At 43.3% G+C, this 21841-nt stretch overlaps 1 protein-coding gene across 1 annotated transcript in view; it reads right to left on the reverse strand.

Annotated features, from left to right (window-relative positions):
• LOC139460391 (MYCBP-associated protein-like) overlaps positions 1 to 21841 on the reverse strand; it is a 40151-nt gene that overhangs the window by 12170 nt on the left and 6140 nt on the right. The window contains exons 4-16 of the mRNA XM_071241886.1: positions 21507 to 21571; positions 20446 to 20570; positions 17511 to 17670; positions 16412 to 16519; positions 14005 to 14068; positions 11453 to 11535; positions 10074 to 10129; positions 8179 to 8282; positions 7445 to 7637; positions 6428 to 6500; positions 5647 to 5834; positions 4067 to 4240; positions 909 to 1040 (exon numbers count right to left, since the gene is read on the reverse strand). Coding sequence (XP_071097987.1) covers positions 909 to 1040; positions 4067 to 4240; positions 5647 to 5834; positions 6428 to 6500; positions 7445 to 7637; positions 8179 to 8282; positions 10074 to 10129; positions 11453 to 11535; positions 14005 to 14068; positions 16412 to 16519; positions 17511 to 17670; positions 20446 to 20570; positions 21507 to 21571 — 1525 coding nt within the window. The remainder of the gene's footprint in view (positions 1 to 908; positions 1041 to 4066; positions 4241 to 5646; positions 5835 to 6427; positions 6501 to 7444; positions 7638 to 8178; positions 8283 to 10073; positions 10130 to 11452; positions 11536 to 14004; positions 14069 to 16411; positions 16520 to 17510; positions 17671 to 20445; positions 20571 to 21506; positions 21572 to 21841) is intronic.

Genomic DNA, 21841 nt, shown 5'->3' on the forward strand with positions numbered 1-21841 from the left:
TCAGATCGCTGTTCTTCGCAAAGATGGCGGCTGTCATAGGCGGAGACCTGGTCGATCAGATAATGAAAACATTCGTCATTCCTGACATTCTTCCCTGACACAAGAACATACTAGGCAATCGTTATGGGGGGTGGGGGGGGGAGATATATTCGTGTCCAATAGTCTAATCATATTTAGCACAGGGAAGTGGGCTTGGTGTGGCAAGAGTGGAAACAAGACTTTGTTAATATAAAAAAACAGGATAGTGGACGCTCTTGTCTCAGGTGAGGTGACGTGAAATGGGGTTTAACGTCGCGTCCAAGATTATTGCACTTATATAGCGACGTGCATGTACCTGTGTGTGTTTGTGCGGCTGCTTGTACTAGTCCGGACTGATGCCGATTTATAGTGCTAGCTCACTGAGATACCATGCCGCAGTTTAACATGAATATCCCACTCAGACACAGTATACTGACTCCGAGCCGACCAGTCCTTGTTTTAGCCCCTTAATTCCGAGCGCCAGACAGGGTAACAACAAGTACCATCTTTTAACGTCTTTTGGTATGACGCGGCCAGGGATTGAACCCCGGACCTTCCGCTCTCCGGGCGGACGGTCTACCACTAGACCACGGAGGCGGTCTCTTGCCTCAGGAAAATGCCAGAGTAGCAAAGATATCCAAATAACAAAGATTGGCGCGGTGCATTAACCAGGTCAGATCAATGCTGCGCGTCGACATTTTTAATAAAGTATCAAGAATAACAAATATTGGACACAGTACTTACTTGATGACCAAGTGCCAACAAAAGTTTAACGGTACCAAGGTCGACTGGACCAAACTCGATTATTGACTCGCCGTAGTGATATAGCAGGAACATTGCTGACTGGGTATGAAACAAAACACCATTTAACATTGGATGAAAATACCAACCTTCCTTAGTGTAGCCAATGAGACTATGTGCACTGTTTCCATATCACTGGACACGTCAGACTCCGACTCCCCTTGGCCAGACTCAGGGTTCAACAGAAGCAGGTCCCTCACAACATGGCTGTGATAGAAGTACTGGAGAGAATGGACAGAATACCGTTAGTTAACACCGACCTGTGATAGAAGAACTGGAGAGAATGGACAGAATACCGTTAGTTAACACCGACCTGTGATAGAGGAACTGGAGAGAGTGGACAGAATACCGTTAGTTAACACCGACCTGTGATAGAAGAACTGGAGAGAGTGGACAGAATACAGTTAGTTAACACTGACATGTGATAGAAGAACTGGAGAGAGTGGACAGAATACCGTTAGTTAACACCGAACTGTGATAGAAGAACTGGAGAGAGTGGACAGAATACCGTTAGTTAACACCGACCTGTGATAGAAGAACTGGAGAGAGTGGACAAAATACCGTTAGTTAACATCGACCTGTGATAGAAGAACGAGAGAGAGCGGACAAAATACCGTTAGTTAACACCGACCTGTGATAGAACTTGAGAGAGTGGACAGAATACCGTTAGTTAACACCGACCTGTGATAGAAGTACTGGAGAGAATGGACAGAATACCGTTAGTTAACATCGACCTGTGATAGAAGAACTGGAGAGAGTGGACAGAATACCGTTAGTTAACACCCACATGTGATCGAAGAACTGGAGAGAATGGACAAAATACCGTTAGTTAACACCGACCTGTGATAGAAGAACTGGAGATAGTGGACAGAATACCGTTAGTTAACACCGACCTGTGATCGAAGAACGAGAGAGAATGGACAGAATACCGTTAGTTAACACCGACCTGTGATAGAAGAACTGGAGAGAGTGGACAGAATACCGTTAGTTAACTTCGACCTGTGATAGAACTGGAGAGAGTGGACAGAATACCGTTAGTTAACATCGACCTGTGATAGAACTGGAGAGAGTGGACAGAATACCGTTAGTTGTCACCGACCTGTGATAGAAGAACGAGAGAGAGTGGACAGAATACCGTTAGTTAACACCGACCTGTGATAGAAGAACTGGAGAGAGTGGACAGAATACCGTTAGTTAACACCGACCTGTGATAGAAGAACTGGAGAGAGTGGACAGAATACTGTTAGTTAACATCGACCTGTGATAGAAGAACTGGAGAGAGTGGACAGAATACTGTTAGTTAACATCGACCTGTGATAGAAGAACGAGAGAGAGTGGACAGAATACTGTTAGTTAACATCGACCTGTGACAGAAGAACTGGAGAGAGTGGACAGAATACCGTTAGTTAACATCGACCTGTGATAGAAGAACTGGAGAGAGTGGACAGAATACCGTTAGTTAACATCGACCTGTGATAGAAGAACTGGAGAGAGTGGACAGAATACCGTTAGTTAACACCGACCTGTGATAGAAGAACTGGAGAGAGTGGACAGAATACCGTTAGTTAACACCGATAAGAGGCAGATAACAAAAGTGGCAGTTTTACAACCATGTCGGACGTTTAGGAGTAGAATATAGATATTGATCGAGTGTTATTTCCAAGAGCTGCTTAATTTACGAAAAACGAGGCCAAATTTAACAAAGTCACCAAAACCTGCCCGGCAAAGGAAAGCATGCATTTATATTTGATGGCAAAAAATGAAACAAATCTCATAGTTCTAAAATCACCATAATTAATCCATACTTACAGTGATAATATTTCGATAATATGTTGCGTATGTTAACCAATATTTTATCTTGAAACAAGAGAAAATTAAATATATTTGTAGATAGTGTAAGTCAGTTGCTGGTCACGTGACTGACCCTTACAAAGCAGTGATTCTGGATTATCCTACTCTTGCAGGCTGCCACGCTAGAGTTATGTCCCCTGCTGTAACATGCTGTTGAGGGTCGGGCGCAACTTCATGTTAATATTCAGATAGGTGGAATATAAACTTAAGTATATTACGTGGTCAGTGCTCTCCGTAACTAACGAATAATTGAAATTAATACACCAAGCTTCAATATTAGATAACTAACACATTCCAAAGAAGGTCTGAGTCCCTGTATATACGGAGACCCGAGGTAGAAACTTCACTCCATCTCATTAAAATCAGATCTTAGTTCTCGCTATCGCTAAACAAAGATCTGAGAACATCCCATTACGGGTCACGTCAGAACGACCTTTCATCCGACCAATCAGAGCGTCGCTTACCAGATCATGAAAGTGACAGCCGGAATGTGTTTTCGAATCATGCAACCTCGAAACGTAAAAACGGGGTATTCCGAACGACAGTTACGGCCCATACGACTGATTCCGTCAAAATTATCGTCTGTCGCTCGCTTCCGTGGGATAAACATTTGAACGGAGGAGGCTTTGCGCAATACTTGGGAAGCACTGCCATACACTCGCAACCACATATTAGACACTCCGGATTGTTCGTTTGTTCAGTTTTCAAAATTTTAATCGAGAACTGTGTCAATATATTTTTCAAGCGTAGTCTGAAATGGAAGTCGCCAGGTTGAAACGAGTGCCGTAAAGCTCAAAAAAGCTGCTTTCTCATTGGCTGATATCGACTTCTTGTTATTCGTTTCAGTGGTCGGTCAAAGTTCGCGAAAGGTCGTCCTGACGTGACCCGTAATGGGATGTCCTCTGCCACTTCACTCTGCCACGAATAAAGACTTTAAGGGACTCAGCAGCCTCTCTGTTTTAAGGTGATAGCCGAGTAATCAGCTCTACCAAGTTAATTCCCCCACTATCTTGGTCATTGTAACATAGCAAACGGAAACACGTCCAGACAAGGTACCCAAAACCAAGCTACGCCACAAACAAGAAATGGTCATTAGATGGTGATGTATGTGAATCAGGTATCATTATCGTATTTTGGACTTGAAGTGTTTCGGCGACTTTTTACAGAAAAAATACGTTTTGATAACGTTTCTAAGTTTGGGGTCAAATCCAATTTTCAGGTTATTCTTTCTGTTGACCCGCAGTTTAGTTTGGAGGATTTCAACACATATGACCTGACTGGGCGTTATTTAAAAGAATAACGTAGTCAGGTCACGTGTTTCTTTAGGTCATCTAACCCTAGAGCATCGTTCAATGGCTTCCTCTAAATAGTTCTGTCTAATTTTATCACAACCCACCCCAGGGTTCAAAGCCTCGAAGTGATCATTTACTCTTGGCGCATCCTCAAACACCCAAGTGTAGGACTTCCGGCGCCTATTTCTCTCTTCCGGTGTCAGACTTTTTATGCAGTCGATGACCTCGTGAATGATGCGCTGACAGACTGATACTGCCTGGTTGTGCGAGAGACGTTTCTGGAAATGAAAACATAATAGTTATCTTGGATCTACAGAAAATTCGTCCTGTCATTCATATTATCCAACTGCTTTCCAGAATTAATTTTAGAGAGAGGGTTCATCTGCCGAAACCTCATTCATTGTGTCATTCTTATTTTAAAATGGTATTCCCGTATAACCATTATTTAAGAAATAAACGACGAGCGGGAGTTGCTTATCGTACAATAAAACAGCAAGGAGAATAAACCATGAGGGGTACATATGTACTCCCAATAAACCTGAGAAGTGAGTGAATATGGTTTTTACGCCGCTTTTAGCAATATTCCAGCAATATCACGGCGGGGGACACCAGAAATGGGCTTCACACATTGTACCCATGTCGGGAATCGAACCCGGGTCTTCGGCGTGACGAGCGAACGCTTTAACCACTAGGCTACCCGACCGCCCCAATCCTCAGAAGAAAATAACTCTAAGATATACTTTTCAACACATATTGTAGTTTTGAAACCACAATACATATTTCAAAAAGAGGAATTTGATATTTTATCACGCCAATTCGGGAGCTCTTTATCTTTGCATCTCTGTGTATGTAACGTAGTCTCACAAAGCGATTTGAGTGAGTGTGGTTTTACGCCGCTTTTAGCAATATTCCAGCAATATCACGGCGAGGGACCTCAGAAATTGGTTTCACACATTGTACCCATGTCGGGAATCGAACCCGAGTCTTCGGCGTGAGGAGCGAACGCTTTAACCACTCGGCTACCCGACCTCCCCCGATGGCTTTAAGGAAACGCGTACAAACACACAGTGTTCTTAAACAGTTGGGGTTTTGTTTACATGGTTGTTGTATAACGCTGCACTCAGCAATATTCCAGCCAGATGACGGCGATCTGAATGTAATCGAGTCTGGACCAGACAATCCAGGGATTGATGTCATATGCATTGATCTATATCATTGGAATACTGTGACATGCATCAACCAAGTCAACGAGCCTGACCACCCGAACCCGTCAGTCGCCTCTAACACGCATGTCGTCTCTTACGGCAAGCATGGGTTGCTGAAGACCTATTCTCTACCCGGATATTCACGAGTTAGATTTCATGCATATATGTTTTCATGCATATGTGTTTTCATGCATATATGTTTTCATGCATATGTGTTTTCATGCATATATGTTTTCATGCATATATGTTTTCATGCATATGTGTTTTCATGCATTTGTGTTTTCATGCATATATGTTTTCATGCATATATGTTTTCATGCATATGTGCAGCAAGCAACTCAAAATTTAAATGGGTAATATAATGGTGTTTTATGCAAATATGCACATGATCTGGAGCTCCGAACGAACACAGGGCGTATCATCACCTGTATGTGTTTTACAGGGCGTCGTGTTTCTCGATGCCAAAAGAGCAGTCTCACCTCAATGGTGTGTCTCTCGCGCCTGTTGACGTCCCTGTACCTGGCGATGCCCCAGAGAGTCAGGAGGACACGCCCTCCCCCACACAGCCTGGGGGTGGTCTCGAACCCCCACGCCTCCGTGTACACTCCAGGCCCAGGACTCTTGAAGGAGACAGCAATGTGCCTCGTCTCGCCCGGCAGTAAAATACCTGCAAGGGAGGATATACCGTTACATGGAGAGAGAGAGAGAGAGAGAGAGAGAGAGAGAGAGAGAGAAGGGAGGAGACAGAGAGACACACAGAGAAAGAGAGAGAAGGTGAGGTGAGGAAAGAGTGAGTGAGTGAGTTGGGTTTAACGCCGCTTTTAACAGTATTCCAGTTATATCGCGGCGTGTCAGCTTAATGTGGGAGGAAAGCCCCAAGTGATGCAGGTCTCAGACGTTTACCACTTCGGTGAAACCCACGAGCACGGGTATGGTGCTGACAAACCTAGAAACATAATCGGGGCGAACCGGGATTCGAACCAACAATCATAGGTGTCTGGCGTGCCCAAGGGACGCAACTCTTCTGCACAGCGAATCGCGGCGCCTTAGACGACTGGGCCACCCGTGCCCCCAGGTGAGCTGCTTGACATGTGTCTGGGGCGGACCATTTGATATAAAGAGGGGTCGGGGAGGGTAGAGACACGTTTTTTTTTGTCTTTTTTCATTTTTAGAGATTTTTTTCTTCATAAACATCAGCTGAGATTTTTTTACGTCACGTTTCAAATTCAACACATGGAAAGAATGAAGTGAATAGCTCACCATAGCTATGATCAAAATAAAACCTCTGGACCGCGTCCTTCTTTAAACAGAAGGGGTCCCCCCCTGGCAGCCTCTGCAACAAAAACGACACATCATCCGTGTTATGAGTAAAAATGAGTGAGTGAGTATGGTTTTACGTCGCTTTAAGCAATATCACGGCGGGGGACACCAGAAATGGCCGTCCGTGCTCATAATGACTGGATTAAACAACAAACCAGCACACAGGAGCATGTCACCAGCAGTTAAAACGTTTTTTTACCATTGCTTGGCAACCTCTGATATAATCCGAAAGATAAATTAATAAATAAAATAAAGATAAATATAAATGCAAATACTATTCTAGGATTGGTTTGGTTGGTTTGTTGCAATATTCCAGCTTTATGACGGCGGTCTGTTAATAAACGAGTCTGGACCAGACAATCCAGTGATTGATATCATGAGCATCGATCCACGCAATTGGGATTGATGACATGCTTAGACCAAGTCAGCGAGCCTGACCACCCGATCCCGTTTGTCGCCTCTTCCGACAAGCATGGGTTCAAATGAACGTATCGAAAATGGCATGAGTTATATTATATTTATATTTCTTACAAATGAAGGACCGCCTCCGTAGTCTAGTGGTAGAGCGTCCGCCCGGAGAGCGGGAGATCAGGGGTTCGATCCCCGGCCGCGTCATACCAAAAGACGTTAAAAGATGGTACTTGTTGTTACCCTGTCTAGCGCTCGGGGCTAAAACAAGGACTGGTCGGCTCGGAGTCAGTATACTGTGTCTGAGTGGGGTATTCATGTTAAACTGCGGCATGGTATCTCAGTGAGCTAGCACTATTAATCGGCATCAGTCCGGACTAGTACAAGCATCCTTACACATACATACACGTGCATGCACGTCGCTATATAAGTGCAATAATCTTGGACGCGACGTTAAACCCCATTTCACCTCACCTACAAATGAAGACTCAGTGGATCTTGGGAAAGGCAGGATATTATCAAACCTAAATTCATGTTCAATTTGGCTACCTTCCAGTCATAAGCGACAACTGTTTGACCAGTATTGGTCACTTCGAGAGTGGAGTCTTCTCTGTCTCCAGCAAAACACTTGAAGCCCATTTCCGCCTTCACAACAGTCCCCTCGATGACGTCATCGCACCACGTGACACTATGGCCGGCAAATCTAAGACTTGGGAAAGATTTGGCTGTCGCTTGCGTAATCCTGAAAAGAGATGACAAATATGCACATGTATATTAAGGCGACTATGCTTGTCGTAAGAGGCGACTAATGGGATCGTGTGGTCAGGCTCGTTGACTTGGTTGATGCATGTAATCGTATCCCAATTGCGTGGAGCGATGCTCATGATCTCAATCACTGGATTGTCTGGTCCAGATTCGATTATGTACAGACGTAACCAAGCAAGTCAGCAAGCCTGACCATCCGATCCCGTTAGTGCTCTCACGGCAAGCATAGTCGCATTTTACGGCAAGCGTGGGTTCTACCCCAGATCTTCACGGGTCTGAACGCGATGTAAAACCTCATTAGACCTAACCTATTCTGTACCCGGGAAGGGGCGGTCGGGTAGCCTAGTGGTTAAAGCGTTCGCTCGTCACGCCGAAGACCGGAGTTCGAATCCCGACATGGGTACAATGTGTGAAGCCTATTTCTGGTGTCCCCGCCATTGCTAAAAGCGGCGTAAAACCAAACTCACTCACTCACTGTACCCGGCCCTTCACGGGTGTAATCATATAGTTGTACTCACGGTCCTTGTGGAGGTGGTGGACTGTAATGACTTGTCTGTGTTCCGCAATCAACTTTAGTGGTGGCGTGAAATCCACGACCTGTTGTACAGATCTCCTGAAACCTCTGAAGATGTGAAAAAAAAGTAATTTTAATTACTAGTGTAACTATGGAATACCTTAAGGGTGTGTTCACTCACTTTGTAGCTGTGTATGACAGAGTGAGTGAGTGAGTTGGGTTTAACGCCGCTTTTAACAGTATTCCAGTTATATCACGGCGTGTCAGCTTAATGTGGGAGGAAAACCCGAAGTGATGCAGGTCTTAGACGTTTACCACTTCGGTGAAACCCACGAGCACGGGTATGGTGCTGACAAACCTAGAAACATAATCGCGGCGAACCGGGATTCGAACCAACAATCATAGGTTTCTGGCGTGCCCAAGGGACGCAACTCTGCACAGCGAATCGCGGCGCCTTCGACGACTGGGCCACCCGTGCCCCCGAATACTATAAGGGACATTGCCGCGTTGTCATACATTTTGACGTCGTTTTAGCACAATTTAGATAGGGCGACAAATTTAACGTTGAGAAACTTCGCGTTGTAGCCATTTGGAAAAACAACAGAAATGGTATTTAAACGCGACACTGCGACAATTAGTTATGCTTGGGTTAATATATTATTTTTCGCATGGTTTCGTAAAAGAGAACAACGCGACATTATCTCTTCTAGGACTCCAGAAGTAACAAAGACAGCGAAAATACTACTTGAAGTGAGAGACTACATTGATTTATGTTATTGATCACTAAACACATCACGCTTGTAAACTTTATTCCGTTTTCAAACTTTCAAGCACAACCAACATCACTCAGTGATCAGTGTATTCTAATAACTACAGTAAACTACGTTTATACGTAACACGCTTATAACGAACTGACGGATATAACGAGCTTAGTTTTTGTCCCTAAAATTTGCTGCAGTTATGCTGTATATATGCTTATAACGAACTACGGTTATAACGAACTAAAATTAGTGGTCCCCTTGAGTTCGTTATAACCGTAGTTTACTGTAGTTTAATGACAGAAGAGGAGACAGTCGTCTGAATAATATGGTCGACACGATTCTGACTATGCTAACCTAATATCGGTAATGTGGTTAAACATTATTCTAACGTGGATTTGGAAATTACTCGATTCTGATTGGTCAAGCAGAGCCTATTAAACCACAATTAACAGCTAGTTTGACGGCCGCATCACCACGGAAGCAAATAATCATAGAATAGTACATTTTTCAGTCATTGTCGGTAGGCGTATTTAAACAACTATACCAAAAATTATAGGTTACAAAATGTAGAGTTACGGTTACTTCAAAATTCAAAGGGGCGGTCGGGTAGCCTAGTGGTTAAAGCGTTAACACGTCACGCCAAAGACCCGGGTTCGATTCCCGACATGGGTACAATGTGTGAAGCCCATTTCTGGTGTCCCCCGCCGGGATATTGCTGGAATAGTGCTAAAAGCGGCGTAAAACCATACTCACTCACTCAAAATTCAAAGGAAGTGAGGCAATACATTTTGTGGAGAAAACACGATAGAAATCAACAAAGAGAACGAATTTTAAGTTTCTGGGACAACTGAGAGGTTTTCGTTTCACTCAATATATTTGCCAGCACCAAAGAGTTCGCGCTTTCTCTAGTCATGGTAGAATGGAGATAAACATACTGAGCGCTCGATTGAAAATTTCATTTAGCGCGATTAAATCTACAGGCAACTAGCTCTATATTTAAAACAATGTGTTTACCTCCAGAGTATATATTCAGATAGGTAATGCTTTATATATACATATAATTGATAACTATTTTTTTAAATAAATGCATTCTCCCGGTTGTGAATGACAGATCTGACGCGAGAAAAACTATACTCACGGGGACATTGGGGATAGGATCGAGCGTGATTCTGTTGGTCTTGGGGGGGACGCAACCTGGAATAAGAGTTCGAGTTCCAATGATTGCATCAACATTATTATATAATAAACCTTAGATAAACGTGTACCGCTTCCGTGGCCTAGTGGATAGAGCGTTTATCCGGAGAGTGAAAGGTCCGGGGTTCGATTCCCGACCGCGTCATAACAAAATACGTTGAAAGATGGTACTCCTTGTTACCCTGCCTGGCGCTCGGCAATAAGGTGCTAAAACAAGGACTATCGGCTCGTGTGTGTTCGGCTGCTTGTACTAGTCGGGATTTAATGGCGATTTTATAGTACCAGCCGAATGAGACACCATGCCGCAGTTTAACATGAATACCCCACTCAGACATAGCATACTGATTCCGAGCCGACCAGTCCTTGTTTAAGCCCCTTAATGCCGAGCGCCAGGCAGGACAACAACAGGTAACATCGTTTAACGTCTTTTGATATGACGCGGCCGGGAATTGAACCCCGGACCTTCTGCTCTCCGGGCCCACCTCGACCACTGAACGTGGAGATGAGATTTCAAACACAGGAACGGCGAAATGATGATATTCGCCGAGTACAGTTTTTTTTTCAATTCATTCCTCCTCCTCAAACTTCAAATTATATAAGTTTTGTATAGTCTCCCTGTTTCTCATTGTTCGAAGTGCAGCCTGCTCACATCATTAGAAACAACACCCGTAGAATAGGTCTTCAGCAACCCGTGCTTGGCTCCCCGTGAAGATCCGGGGTAGAATAGGTCATCAGCAACCCGTGCTTGGCTCCCCGTGAAGATCCGGGGTAGAATAGGTCTTCAGCAACCCGTGCTTGGCTCCCCGTCAAGATCCGGGGTAGAATAGGTCATCAGCAACCCGTGGTTGGCTCCCCGTGAAGATCCGGGGTAGAATAGGTCTTCAGCAACCCATGCTTGGCTCCCCGTGAAGATCCGGGGTAGAATAGGTCTTCAGCAACCTGTGCTTGGCTCCCCGTGAAGATCCGGGGTAGAATAGGTCTTCAGCAACCCATGCTTGTCTCCCCGTGAAGATCCGGGGTAGAATAGGTCTTCAGCAACCCATGCTTGTTGTAAAAGGCGACTATGCTTGTCGTAAGAGGCAACTAACGGGATCAGGAGGTCAGGCTCGCTGACCTGGTTGATGCATGTCCCTGTATCCCAATTGCGTGGATCGATGCTCATGGTGTCAATCACTGAATTGGCTGGTCCAGGCTTGATTATTTACAGACTACCGTCATACCGCTGGAATATTGCTGAGTGCGGCGATAAACAACAACAAACAAACATGCAAACGCTAGAAGCAATGGCGACAATGAACGGACACCACGTTAATGCAGAATTACCGTTCTCCCTTTGGATAGCTTCCGGCACACTCCGGAAGTCGGTCATCCGTTTGTATGCTCTCTGTGACCGGGTGAGGCTTGTGCTGTCGACAAAAGGAAACGTTTAGTTTACTGAGGAAATTCTTCAGTATTTGATCAGCGCCTAATTATACTACTACTACTATTATTATTATTACTACTACTACTTCATAATATTACTACTACTATACTATCCAAAAAAAGAAACGCATAGGTGTTACTGATATGTCAAAACGAAAATAATACCTATTGTATTCATATTATCGTCAAAATATGTATCAATATTGGTAAGAGCACACTTGACACACGTCCGTTTGCAACAAATCGATTTTGCTTGAAAGTGTTGACTTTGATGTGATTTTTTTAGAATGAGTAAGAAATGCATCGCCACAACGCAACAAGTGGCATCTTGCACGTTGAAATTGGGCAGGAAAAGCATGCAGTGTTTGGCAAGCTTGCTTTCGGAAATAGGCATCGTTCAGAAGGTGTTTCCAAGCCAAATGAACATGCCACGTCTTGATGCTGCCACAAGAAACATCGCCATTGGAAGACTGCAGGCTGGAGAGTCCCAATCTTCTGTTGCCCGATGTCTGATTGTTAGCCAAAGCACAATATCACGGCTTGCAGCTCGCTACAACCAAACAGGCACAACAAATGACCGTCCCCGTACAGGAAGACCTAGAGTCACCACACCAGCCCAGGATCGCTACATCCGGGTCCTCCATTTGCGTGACCGTACTGCTACGGGTGAGAGCACTGCAGCAAGGGTGCCAAGATATCAGGCCAGACTGTACGGATCAGGCTGAGTTAACATGGACTGAGAGCCAGGAGATCCTACGTCAGGAACGTGCTACGTCGTCACCATCGTGCTCATCGTCTCCGTTGGTGTAACAACATGACTGCCTGGAACCTTCGCAACTGGCGACGCATTTGGTTAGCGATGTGTCCAGATTCCTGTTGCAGAGACGTGATGGTAGAAACCGGGTCTACAGACGTGTTCATGAACGTTATGCGCCTAGCTGCGTCCGTCAAGTGGACAGATTTGATGGAGGGAGTGTGATGATGTGGGCGGAAATATCCTACACTGATCGTACCGATCTTGTCCACGTCCAGGGAAACCTGACGGCTGTACGCTACAGAGACACCATCCTGCTACCACACCTCCTGCCAGCCATTGACGTCCAACGTGAGATTTTCCAGCAGGACAACGCCCGGCCCCACACGGCACGTGTCACAATGAGCTTTCTCGCTGCTTACAATGTCAACGTGCTCCCCTGCCCGTCCCGTTCCCCGGATCTTAACCCAATAGAGCACCTGTGGGATGAACTTGATCGCCGTCTCCGTCAGCGTCAACATCAACCCCAAACTCTCCAGGCACTAGCTGCATTTCTGCAGGAGGAGTGGCGGAGGATTCCCCAGGCCGTTATCCAGCGTCTCATCCTGTCCATGACAAGGCGTGTGAGAACTGTTATTCGTGCACGTGGTGGGCACAACAGATATTGATACTCCATTCACGTTTGAGGAATATTGTGAATGCCTTACCTCAAGTTATGGACATCATTGTATAGACATTGATCTCTCCTAAACGGATGTAAAATTTCATGTACTCAAGTTCTTTTCCTACCAAGTTATTCATGTTTGAATATACAACATTTTCTCAGCAAATACGGGTTTTGCGTTTCTTTTTTTGAATAGTATACTTCTACTACTACTACCACTTCTGCTGCTACTACTATTACCACCACTACTACTACTACCACTACTACCATCATCACTACTTTTACTACTATTATTATTATTACTACTACTACTTCATAATATTACTACTACTACTACTACTACTACTACTACTACTACTACTACTACTACTACTACTACCACTTCTGTTGCTACTACTATTACCACCACATCGTCACGTTATGGCTGAAATATTGCCGATGTGACGTAAAGCATAAACTCACTCACTCACTCACCACCACTACTACTACTACCACTACTTTTACTACTACCACTACTACTACCACCTCTACTACTACTACTACTACTACTACCACTACTACTACCTCTACTACTACTACTACTGCTACTACTACCACTACTTTTACCACTACTACCACCTCTACTACTACTTCTACTACTGCTACTACTACCACTACTTTTACCACTACTACTACCTCTACTACTACCACTACCACCTCTACTACTACTACTACTCCCCAGTAGCCGACACAAGCCGTAAATGGATAGGTTGGTCTAAGTCGGTGATTTGGATGACTGCATGTCACAATTGTACCTCGACGACATCGTTGCTCATATTGTCAATCACTGGATTGTCAGATACAGGCTCGATAATTTACAGTCATTTTGCTGGAATCAGACAGTGTAGAGTTAAACGACGAACAAAACAAGTAGTAGTAGTAGTAGTAGTAGTAGTAATAGTAGTAGAAGAATAGTAGTAGTTGTAGTAGTAGTAGTAGTAGTATCATAATCATCATAATCATCATCACAGTGAATAGTATTAATACTGTACTCACAAAAGCCCAAAATCTTTATCTCCCAAAACATCAGGCTGCCTCCAGAATCGTGTTCCTCTGGTTCCTGGAAATAGATCATAGATCTCTGCATGAGTTCACTGGCATCGAGTACAACATGGAGGATGTCTTGACTTGTCAAATAACATGTTGATCTCCTCTTGTGACCTGCGCAGCCACGAGGCAAAAGTGTCACTTGCCTGTCGCTGGGATTTTGCATGGAGACTGATAGTTTTCAGCTGCAAATCCAGATATCCTTGTAATTAAAACGATGAACCGAAATATTTATTTTGAAAGTAACACGTTGCCAAAAGATCTTTTTTCGATAACATCCCCACCCACTCCCGCCCAAGAATATCGAATGGTCGGTCCCTTAATGCCATTGATGAAGACAGAAAGTAGTTCCGGCACTCAAGTGATTTGTTTTCGTTTGTTTGTTGTTTAACGCCGCACTCAGCAATATTCCAGCCATATGCCGGCGGTCTGTAAATAATCGAATTTGGACCAGACAATCCAGTGATAATATCATGAGCATCGATCCATGCAGTTGGGATCGATGACATGCATCAACCAAGTCAGCGAGCCAGACCACCCGATCCCCTCAGTCGCCTCTTACGACAACCACAGTCGCCTTTACGGCAAGCATGGTTGCTGAAGACCTGTTCTAACCCGGATCTTCATGGGTCGAGTGAAATATCGATGTTTGATTTGGTGCTTGATACAATATTCCATCACAAAATATATTATACTAACTGTTATAAAAACATACTACATATATGTTATAACACGTGACATTACTGATGCTGCTTTAAGTTTGCAAGACTCATCAATGGCATAATACTGCGTGAATTTCCATTTCAAAACAGCATTGAGGTAAACAACACACTCGAAGCTGAGGCTCGGGGGGGGGGACGGGTGGCCCGGTCTAAGGCGCCGCAATTCGCTGTGTAGAGATGCGAACCTTGGACACGCCAGAAATATGATCGTTGGCTCGAATCCCTGTTCGCCACAATCATGTTTATTGGTTTGTCAGCACCATACACCAAAGTGGTAAACGTCTGAGACCTGCATCACTTGGAGATTTCCTCCCACGCTGACACGCCGTGATATGACTGGAGGATGGTTCAAATCACCGTTGAACACAACACACTCACTCATTCACTCACTTTGTAGCTGTGTATGACAGAAGCTAGAGCAGATTTCATTGTTTTAGGAGGCATATCTATGCGCTTTGCAAACAATTTATACTACTTAAAAGAAGTTAAAGAACGCCCGATCTTTTCATATGACAAGTCCCTCTGTCAAGAAGTTAAAGAACACCTGATCTTTTCATATGACAAGTCCCTCTGTCAAGAAGTTAAAGAACGCTCGATCTTTTAATTTGACAAGTTCCTCTGTCAAGAAGTTAAAGAACGCCCGATCTTTTCATATGACAAGTCCCTCTGTCAAGAAGTTATAGAACGCCCGATCTTTTCATATGACAAGTCCCTCTGTCAAGAAGTTAAAGAACGCCCGATCTTTTCATATGACAAGTCCCTCTGTCAAGAAGTTAAAGAACGCCCGATCTTTTCATACGACAAGTCCATCTGTCAAGAGGTTAAAGAACGCCCGATCTTTTCATACGACAAGTCCATCTGTCAAGAGGTTAAAGAACACCCGATCTTTTCATATGACAAGTCCCTCTGTCAAGAAGTTAAAGAACGCCCGATCTTCTCATATGACAAGTCCTTCTGTCAAGAAGTTAAAGAACGCCTGATTTTTTCAAATAGGTATATTAGTTAATGTGTCAAGGAAGAAACTACAGTCATGTGAATAGAGAAATTCGCCTTCGTTCGTTTGAACAGTATGTCTATTTCAACGTTGAGAAAAGAAACGACGTAGGCAACTATATTTATTTTTTCTGAGTAAGCTCCACACATCGGTATTTCGATGTATCTAGGGATGATAAGGAGCCCTCCATACTGGTGCTTGTCAGGAATTGTGCTGCGTGACTGTTTAGATTGGTTGCTTTCCATTCTTAAAGGCAGTGTTGGTTGGTGGTTGGTTGGTTTTCTAACGCCGCACTCAGCAATATTCAAGTATATGACGGCGGTCTGTAAATAATCAAGTCTGGACCAGACAATCCAGTGATTAATGGCATGAGCATCGACCCACGCAATTGGGATCATCATGACATGCATCAACCAAGTCAGCGAGCCTGGCCACCCGATCCCGTTAGTCGCCTCTTACGACAAGCACAGTCGCCTTATTACGGCAAGCATGGGTTGCTGAAGACCTATTCTACACTTCTATGTATTCTATGTCTTTTATGTGTGTACAAGTATCAAAAAAGGTCTAAAGGTCTAATGATATAACAACAAAAATATATTTAAAGGATTTGACAGAGCCTTTACAAAACTCCCACCCTCACCTGTCGCCAGTACGCCATCAAGGGTTCCCTCCCATCGCAACAATCTCCGCTTGCTGCAGGTCCTAGATTCTCCCATGATCACTTCCGAGGGCTCCTTTCCTGTGATCGCTGTAATAATAATAATAATAATAATAATAATAACAACAACAACAATAATAATAGTTGTTATTATAATAGTAATAATAATAATAACACTAATAATAATGATAGTTGTTATAATAATAATAATAATAATAATAATAATGATAATAATAACAACAATAGTTGTTATTATTATTATAATAATGATGATAATAATAATAATAATAATAATAATAATTGTAATAATAATAATGATAATAATAATGATAATTATGATGATGATGATGATGATGATGATAATAATAATAATAATGATGATGATGATGATGATGATGATGATAATAATGATAATAATAGCAACAATAGTTGTTGTTGTTGTTGTTGTTATTATTATTATTATTATTATTATTATTATTATTATTATTATTATTATTATAATAGTTGTTGTTGTTGTTGTTGTTATTATTATTATTATTATTATTATTATTATTATTATTATAATAATGCCAACAGACTGGGGAGCAAAAGAAATTATACCTCTCATTGAATTTTTACATATGTTTGATTTTCAATTGAAAATATCTTAAGATAGCGATATTACATTCAAAACCTGAACTGTCCTGGAGCTTAGTCAGCACCCAAAGACTACGTTAACGTGGTTTCATTGTCACAAATATAATTTGATTTAAAACTTTGAAAAATTAAAAAATTATTCGCATAACATACTGCTGATGTGTATCTTTGATATCATGTTTTGAAAAATCCACAAATATATTTATTCGGCAATTTTATTTCCACATTTTATAAAATTGAACCAGTATATATTTACAGATAACTATCCAGATACAGCCACATTTTACAAACTGTTACAGGAATTAGTGATCTGGTTAAATAGACAAACTCAAATTTAATCAAGTTCTTTAACTTTTGAATTTTAGGGGGGGAAAAAACAGATATACTACCACTACCACTACCACTAGCACTCTTGCCCCTCCGTTAATGAGACAGAAGGACCTACCAATGATATTTGCCATCTGGCGTTCTCTGTCAACCAGCATGTCTCGCCAGAACTGCTGCGCGCGAACCTCTTCTACATTCGGAAGAGGTCGGGGTTTGATGAGGTGGTATCTGTTGGCAGGGATGATCTTTGGTGCCTCGGACGTGAACCGGACAAGCGGCTGAAGTACATAACAAGATTATGCAATTTCTCGTGACATCACGCGGTGTCTAGCCGGGAGAGCCACATTTCAGAAATGGCTATTGCCGGTAAAGCCACATTTTCAGCTGAGTGCATTTCGCCTATTCTAGCGGGTAATTAATTAATCCGATTACCGATACTTTTATATGAGTGTCCCACATTTAAATTACTAAGCGCGGTACTCCCAGACTGAGGGAGGCGACCAGTTCCCACACCGTGTTAGTGACGACATCATCATCTTCACTACAGACAAGAACATTGAACATTTGTGTACTGCAGACATTGTATTTTGTGATGGTACATTTTATGCCTGTCCCAAGTTGTTTGATCAGATTTATTGTTTACATGCTGAGGTGTTTGGCCATATGTTTCTATTAGTTTACTGTTTGTTGTCCAATCGAACAAAAGTTATGTCAACATGTTTCAGTACCTATGCGATTTTGCTAGTAGAGGAGGTCTAGAGTTTGCCCCACTTACAATTCAGTTGGACTTTGAACGTGCAGCCCACAATGCCGTGACTGAGGTTTTCCTGGGACATTAGTTAGAGGGTGTTTCTTTCACTTCACCCAGTGTATCTGGAGGAGGGTGCAGAAAGAAGGTCTGGTGTTGGACTATAAGGAAGATGAGGAGGTGAAGAAGCTGGTGACAAGAGCTGCTGCCCTCCCTCTAGTACCTCGTGACAAAGTGGATGATGTGTGGCTTGATGCCATTGTTGACTCTCCTGCTGGCCCTAAAGTGACTGCCTTCATGGACTACGTGACAACCTGTTGGGTTCAAGGAGGGGCCTTCATGCCAGAGATTTGGAACCATTTCGAAAACCAAGGCCACCGTACCAACAATCACCTGGAAGGGTTGCACAACAAGATAAAGAAACTTGCCAAGAAGTGCCACCCGAACATCTACGAGGCAGTGAAGCTATTTCAGCGAGAGCAGTCACTCAAAGAGGTTGCAGTCCTGAGACTCTCACACCAGTGATCAGAACCTTCACGAAGAAAGAAGTACAAGGCAATCGATGCACGTATTGCGTCCCTCAAGATCCAGCTCCTGAACCAACACCTGAGTGAGATGGAATTTGCTGACCACGTGGGCGACCTCCTTCATCTGCATTATGATATTCATATGCTATTCATATTCATCAATGTAAAGTTTTGATGAATATGTTATCCTTGTTGAATAGAAAATGAGAAAACAAGACTTGTTTTGTTATATACGGTAACCTGTTAGAATCGCAAAGCATGTTTTGACAGCATAGCCGCGAGAGCCACATTATACAATCACGCAACCATAACCATTGCCGCGAGAGCCACATCAATTTGGGCTATCTATTTTCGAAATGTGGCTTTGCCGGCCCGTAACCTCCACAAGCTGGTCTCGTGGTCTCATCATAAAAGTTAAGAAACGGGGATTTTATAGAAAGAAAGTCGAATGCAACTTCGTAGGTATAGACCAGTGGAGACTAACGTCAGTTGCGTCAACCGCGTCAGTCGCGTCAACCGTGACGTTCGCGCCGTGTGTGAAAAATCTACGGATTTGACCAGAAGGAAACTTGGAGACGTACTATCACTGAACAAGGAAAACTAAAACTTTCAAATCATAAAAACCGGGAATTTGTTATTATCTGACAGGGGCGGTCGGGTAGCCTAATGGTTAAAGCGTCAGCTCGTCACGCCGAAGGCCCGGGTTCGATTCCCGACATGTGTACAATGTGTGAAGTCCATTTCTGGTGTCCCCAGCCGGTATATTGCTGGAATATTGCTAAAAGCGGCGTAAAACCATACCCACTCATTACAATCTGAAAGATTTTACCCTGCTTTAGCAAAAGTCTTGCACTATAATGGCAGGCAATGGCTTCACAAACTGTACCCGTGTTGGGAATAGAACCCGTGACGTCAGCTTGACTTGAGAACGCAATAACCACGAGACTACACGACCGTTCCTACTTCCTCCAAGACGAAATACCTCTTTCACCTCTAGTGATAATAGTGGCGGTCGGGTAGCCTAGTGGTTAAAGTGTTTGCTCGTCACGCCGAAGACCTGGGTTCGATTCCCGACATTGTGTGAAGCCCATTTCTGGCGTCCCTGCCTTGATATTGTTGAAATATTGCTAAATGCGGTGTAAAACCATACTCACTCACTCACTCTAGTGATAATAATGTCTATATGTTACAGTCAATGTGTAAAATGACTGAAATTTTTGCTTTGTCAGTTTACACCAAAATATTTCAGTCATTTTTTTCCCCGTCCGATTGACTAAAAGTTATTCAGATTTTCAAAAGGGCTTAAAACATCACAATATACTAACTATGCTTGGATTAGAAGCCAAAAGATTCCTGAAGAAACGGGTGAGAATAGCGCTTCAGCAACCTGTGCTTGCCATAAAAGGTGAATATGTTTGTCGTAATTATATGAGGCGACTAAAGGGATCGGGTGGTCAGGCTCGCTGACTTGGTTGATGCATGTCATCGTATCCCAATAGTGTGGATCGATGTTCACGATGTCAGTCACTGGATTATATGGTCCAGACTCGATTATATACAGACTGTCGTCACTTAGCTGGAATATTGCTGTAAATTATTGACAACAGCACAATTATTTTGCAACATCAATTCAATAAAAGAATTTTTAGAGTTGTTTTTTCATATATTCAGTCAGAAGACAACATTAACGAGGAGATATGTACTTCGGATTTCTATTAATATTTTATTAATTCAGTTTGGAAATAGAGACTGTTCACAGTCTACACGTTACTGGTTACCTTATTCGACGTCACCACGTGCACCACTCCCCGCCTCTGCGCTTCCGCAATATAATTCTCCACACTTCCCAGAATGCTGTGCGGTACGACATGCCCACTTTTATCCAGCCGGGGACCCTCATGCGCTGAAAAACACGAGAACATATGTAGTGGAAGTTCATGTTTGAAGTGAGGCTTTAAAAGCTTTTGTCTCCCTTGGGGATTCCTCGCAAGAAAATAGGTCCCCAACAACCTTGTCCTAAGAGGCGATAAAATCGATCGGGTGATCAAACTCAGTGACGTGTTTGATTGCATGTCATCGAGGCTCGCTGACTTGGTTGATGCATGTCATCAATCCCAATTGCGTGGATTGATGCTCATGATATCAATCACTGGATTGTCTGGTCTAGACTCGATTATTTACAGACCGCCGTCATATAGCTGGAATAATGGTGAGTGCAGCGTTTAACAACAAACAAACAAAGCGATTATAGTTTATCAGCCCGAAGTCTGGGTGAGATTATGGCATTGTTGTGGACGCTGTCCGTCGTCTGTCCATCGTCTGTCCATCCTTCAGTCCGTCCGCAGGCAATCGACTTCTTTCCGAATCGGTCGTGGGACAAGCCGGACACGTTGGAGATCAGAACTTGTTTTCTTTGTTTGTTGTTTAACGCCGCACTCAGCAATATTCCAGCTATATGATCGCGGTCTGTAAATAACCAATCTTGCCAAGACAATCCGGTGATTGACATCACGAACATCGATCCACGCGATTGGGATACGATGACATGCTTTGGTTGGTTGGTTGGTTTGTTGTTTAACGCCGCACTCAGCAATATTCCAGCTATATGACGGCGGTCTGTAAATAATCGAGTCTGGACCAGACAATCCAGTGATTGATATCATGAGCATCAATCCACGCAATTGGGATTGATGACATGCATCAACCAAGTCAGCGAACCTGACCACGGGATCCCGTTCGTCGCCTCTTGCGACAAGCATAGTCGCCTCTTACGACAAGCATGGGTTGCTGAAGACCCGGAATCTTCACGGGACTTTATTTGTATTTCTGTGTGACGTACCTGGCAACGTGAGTGGGACCGCCTTGACGTCACTCGGGGCTGGCACCGCCACCGCCACCGACATCCTGGAAAGAGGAATAGTTCGACATCTGTAGATGTGATGACTACACAATGTATCAATACTTTGTGTGAATTGTGCTTTCGTGTACTTCTCAAATGACGTTTAAGAAGATGAAAAATCACATTACTACTGCATTCTGTCATGGGTCATACATTACATTAAGCTCATTAAGAACACCTGTGGCACGTAAATTTTGTTTGAAGTATTACAGTTATCCCGCGTGTTCTGCAGCGACCTTAATTTGAAGTATTACAGTTATACCACAACTTTTGCA

The sequence above is a fragment of the Haliotis cracherodii genome, unplaced genomic scaffold (genome assembly GCF_022045235.1).
Source record: "Haliotis cracherodii isolate W230 unplaced genomic scaffold, xgHalCrac1.p SCAF_14, whole genome shotgun sequence".
Classification (NCBI taxonomy): domain Eukaryota; kingdom Metazoa; phylum Mollusca; class Gastropoda; order Lepetellida; family Haliotidae; genus Haliotis; species Haliotis cracherodii.